Genomic DNA, 4,644 nt, shown 5'->3' with positions numbered 1-4,644 from the left:
GGCGGCGGCGGACAGCATTCATTGTGAGGCTCAACGCGGTGCTCCGGTTCGAGTCTGTCATTCATGAGTTTGACCCGTACTTCAACTTCCGGACGACCAAGTACCTGGTGGAGAACGGGTTCTACGAGTTCCACAACTGGTTCGACGACCGGGCGTGGTACCCGCTGGGGCGGATCATTGGCGGAACGATCTATCCGGGGCTGATGGTGACTGCTGCAGCGATGTACAACGCGCTGCATGCGCTCCACTTTACGATCGACATCCGCAACGTGTGCGTGTTTACGGCGCCGCTCTTTGCGTCGTTTACCACGCTTGTGACGTACTTTATGGGTCGCGAGGTCAAGTCTGAGGGCGCCGGCATGCTTGCTGCCGGGCTCATTGCCATTGTGCCGGGCTACATCTCGCGGTCTGTGGCCGGGTCGTACGATAACGAGGCTGTGGCGATTTTCGCGCTCCTCCTCACGTACACGCTCTGGATCCGCGCGGTGAACACCGGGTCACTTTCATGGGCGGGAGCGTGCGCGCTGGCGTACTTTTACATGGTCTCTGCGTGGGGTGGGTACGTGTTCATCATCAACCTCATTCCGCTCTACACGCTGGTGATGGTGGTCTCGGGCCGGTTCTCGCACCGGTTGTACGTGGCTTACTCATCGTTCTACATGCTCGGCACACTGCTCTCGATGCAGATTGCGTTTGTGGGCTTCCAGCCAGTGCAGAGCTCTGAGCACATGGCGGCGGCAGGCATGTTTGTCTTCCTCCAGGCGTACGTTGGCGTGGCATGGCTGCGGTCGCTCCTTGCACCCGAGTCGTTTGACGCGCTCCTCCGGCTGTTGCTGGTCTCGATCGGGAGCGTGGGCGCGCTCGGGGTGGGCGCTGCGCTGGCGACCGGGTACATCTCGCCGTTTACTGGGCGGTTCTACGTCATGCTCGACCCGACGTACGCGTCGAAGCACATTCCGATCATTGCCTCTGTCTCTGAGCACCAGCCGACCACGTGGGCCTCGTACTTTTCGACCTCCACTTTCTCACGTACCTCATCCCGGTGGGCATGTTCTACTCGTTCCGCAAGCTCAACGATGGCAACGTGTTTGTCATCATCTACGCCATTGCCGCGGTGTACTTTTCGGGCGTCATGGTCCGTCTCATGCTCATTCTCGCCCCGGTCGCGTGCGTCATCTCGGCGCTTGGCCTCTCAACGATCCTAGACATCCACCTCGGCGAGCTGCTCAGCGCGGCGGGGCCGATTCGGGCAGCAGCAAGGGCGGAAGCTCGCGGAAGAGCTCGAGCAAGAAGGGCAAGGGCGCTGGTCAGCCCGAGTACGTCCGCGAGGTGGCGGCGGTGATGGTGGCCGGAGTCATGGTCTTCCTTGTTCTGTACACGTACCACTGCTCGTGGGTGACGGCCGAGGCCTACTCGTCACCGTCGATTGTGCTTGCGGCCGGCCAGCGCGACGGCTCGCGCATCATCTTTGACGACTTCCGTGAGGCGTACTGGTGGCTTCGCCACAACACGCCCGAAGACGCACGGGTCATGTCGTGGTGGGACTATGGGTACCAGATCTCGGCCATGGCCAACCGAACCATCATTGTGGACAACAACACATGGAACAACACCCACATCTCGCAGGTCGGCCGCGCCATGGCGTCGCCCGAGGAGGACGCGTACCTCATCATGAAGCGGCTCGACGTCAACTATGTGCTCGTCATCTTTGGCGGTCTCACCGGCTACTCGTCCGACGACATCAACAAGTTCCTGTGGATGGTTCGCATCGGCAACTCGACGACCTCGGACGTGCTCCCCGACTCGCGCATCATCGAGTCCGAGTACTTTAGCCCCAAGGGCGAGTTCAAGATTGACTCGTCCGGCTCGCCGCGTATGCTCAACTGCCTCATGTACAAGCTCTGCTACTACCGCTTTGGAGAGGTCTACACCGACGGCGGCCAGCCGGCCGGCTACGACCGCGTCCGTCAGGTCGAGATCGGCAACAAGGACATCGAGCTCGACTACATGGAGGAGGCCTACACCACCGAGCACTGGCTTGTGCGCATCTACAAGGTCAAGGATCCCGAGCTCTTTGCCTAATCCCAGTCACCAGCCAGCTCTGGTCTACTGTACTTCACCTTTGCAGGGGCGGTGGTAAAGCGAACTCCCAAATGAGAGGTAGGAGTGGGAGTGTGCGTAGCCGGCGACGTCCGTCACTTGTCGCTGCATGCTCCGACTGACTGTCATTGGCCTCGGACAGCGACACGCAATCGCCACAGCAATCACCACCACAACCGCAGTTGGACTGACGCACGCTCCCAGAATGGCATCATCTACCGCTGCGTCAACAACCGAGCAGCCTATCGATATGGTATGCCCTCCTCCTTCCCCCCCCCCTCACCCCCTCCCCCCTACCCTCCGCCTCCCCCTTTCTCGTCTCCCGCTGCTACTGGAGCTGCCATCCTGGCTTCGACTCGGCTTCTCCCTCGTAGTCCGGGGTCCTGCCCCCCCCCCCACCCCCTACCCTCCCACCCCCACCCCGCCCAACCTTTTCCCCCTTCCCCTTCCTCAACTCACAGTACCAACTACTCGCACAGGAGACTGGAGCTGGCCCGTCTACTTCCGAGGCTGGTGCGGGCGGGACGACGATCGAGGAGGGCAGTGCCAAGATCCACTTTCCCGAGGGCAACCAGGTGTTCTACAACAAGGTCCAGGTCTTCAACCGCGACCTCTCGACGGCGATCATTTCGCAGTTTGCGGCGGAGCGGGCTGAGGAGCAGGCGGAGCGGCACGCGCGGAGGCTGGCCAAGTACAACGAGAAGATCGCGGCGGGGAGGACGGGTTCGAGCCGACGGCACCGCGCGGGCTCCGGATCATGGAGGCGCTCTCAGCGACCGGGCTGCGGTCGATCCGGTACTACAACGAAATCACGCCGCAGGTGGACCAGGTAGTGGCCAACGACCTCAAGCCGGAGGCTGCCGAGGCCATCCGGATCAACGTGGTCCGCAACGGGCTGGACCCGGAGAGCCAGGTCATTCCGTCATGCGGCGACGCCAACATTGTGATGATGCAGGCTGCGGCGGCCGGTGAGCACTACGACGTTGTCGACCTGGATCCGTACGGCTCTGCGGCGCCGTTCCTCAACGCGACGATGATGTCTGTGGCCGACGGCGGCTTGCTCGCGGTTACCTGCACCGACATGGCGGTCCTGGCCGGAGCGCGGCCGGAGACGTGCTTTTCCAAGTACGGCTCGATGCCGCTGCACAAGCGGTTCTGCCACGAGGGTGGCGTGCGGATCTTGCTGGCGAGCCTCGAGCGTGCGGCTTCGCTGCACAAAAAGTACATCGAACCGCTACTCTCATGCTCGATCGACTTTTACTCGCGGGTCTTTGTCCGCGTCCACACGTCGGCGGCCGAGTCGAAGCGGTCTGCGCTGCGGCTGAGCCAGCTGTACGCGTGCGGCGGATGCGCGGCGTTCCACTGGCAGCCGCTCGGGCGCGAGAAGCCGGCCAAGTCTGGCAAGACCACGCACGTCCGCGGCGCGTATGCGCCGACCGTGGGCAGCGAGTGCAGCGAGTGCGGCGGGCGGTTCCAGCTCGGCGGCCCGTACTGGGCCGGCGAGCTCCACTCGCGGCCATTTGTGCGGCGGGTGCTCGACACGCTCGAGAGCGACCACGAGGCGTACGCGGCCAAGTTTGCCACGCTGCCGCGGATGATGGGCCGGCTGGTGGTGTGTCATGATGAGCTGGAGGGCTCCCCGCTGTACTACGACCTGCCTTCGATGCTCTCGGCTCTCAACCTGACTCCGGTGAAGAAGGATGAGTTCATGGCGGGCCTTGTCTCGCTCGGCTATGAGGTGACCGAGACCCACGCCTCCGTCTCGGGCTTTAAGACCAACGCGCCGGCCGGCGCCGTGTACGACGTCCTCCGGGCGTGGGCGGCCAAGTTTCCGCCGGTCCGTGCACCGGCATCAGTCGAATGGCAGAAGATCATCGCCCGCGAGGTGAACAGCAAGGTCTCGTTCGACACCAGCATCCTGCCCAAGGCCTCGAGCCAGAAGCGGCGGCTGTCCAAGTTCCCGCAGAATCCCGAGGCCTTCTGGGGGCCCAAGATGCGGGCGACCGGCCAGAAGCGCAAGCCCGGCGACGAGTCAGCGACCGGCCTCCTGCCGGCGCAGATGGAGCGCCAGCGGAGTCGCCAGAAGCGCAAGGCCCGCATGTGCCGCAACATGATGGACTCTGGCGCGTGTGGCGACGAAGCCTGCACCCGCGTCCATCCCACTCCGGAACAGCGCGCCGCCATCCGCGACCCGGAACTCTCACGGAAGGAAAAGGGTGCGCTGCTGCGGAGCATTCTGCACAAAAGCGAGGATGATGGCGGTGAGGAGTAATAACAACCGGCGCAAAGCTTGCGAGGAGGGAGCAGGTCTGTGAAGAAGTGTGGTCACACATTGAAGATCAACGAAATGAAAAGATGGCGACAGGTGGCGATGCGTGGATCCCACCCGGACGATGGATTTCTCTGGCGCTGAAGATTGTGGAGACTGTGGTAGTTGTAGTTGATGGCTTGTGTATGTAAAGTATGTATTCGTGTGTGTGTGTGGTGGGGGTGGGGGGGGGGAGGGGGGAGGGGGGGCGGGACGTCGGTTTCGGTTACCGAACA

At 62.9% G+C, this 4,644-nt stretch overlaps 2 protein-coding genes across 2 annotated transcripts in view; both read left to right on the top strand.

Moving 5' to 3' along the window:
- Positions 1–2,082, top strand: part of AMSG_03421 (dolichyl-diphosphooligosaccharide-protein glycosyltransferase subunit STT3A) — a gene marked incomplete at both ends in the record, with an annotated part of 2,470 nt that extends 388 nt beyond the window's left edge. Inside the window, 3 exons of the mRNA XM_013904327.1 lie at positions 16–971; positions 1,070–1,167; positions 1,206–2,082. Coding sequence (XP_013759781.1) covers positions 16–971; positions 1,070–1,167; positions 1,206–2,082 — 1,931 coding nt within the window. The remainder of the gene's footprint in view (positions 1–15; positions 972–1,069; positions 1,168–1,205) is intronic.
- Positions 2,083–2,201: 119 nt separating this feature from the next.
- On the top strand, positions 2,202–4,393 carry AMSG_03420 (N2,N2-dimethylguanosine tRNA methyltransferase). Its single transcript, XM_013904326.1, has 2 exons — positions 2,202–2,353; positions 2,580–4,393. The coding sequence occupies exon 2, from the start codon at positions 2,858–2,860 to the stop codon at positions 4,370–4,372; it is 1,515 nt and encodes a 504-aa protein (XP_013759780.1). The 5' UTR covers positions 2,202–2,353; positions 2,580–2,857; the 3' UTR covers positions 4,373–4,393.
- The last annotated feature ends 251 nt before the right edge of the window (positions 4,394–4,644 follow it).

This window comes from Thecamonas trahens (genome assembly GCF_000142905.1).
Source record: "Thecamonas trahens ATCC 50062 unplaced genomic scaffold supercont1.13, whole genome shotgun sequence".
In the NCBI taxonomy this organism is placed as follows: Eukaryota; order Apusomonadida; family Apusomonadidae; genus Thecamonas; species Thecamonas trahens.
This window is presented reverse-complemented; position numbering and strand designations above follow the sequence as displayed.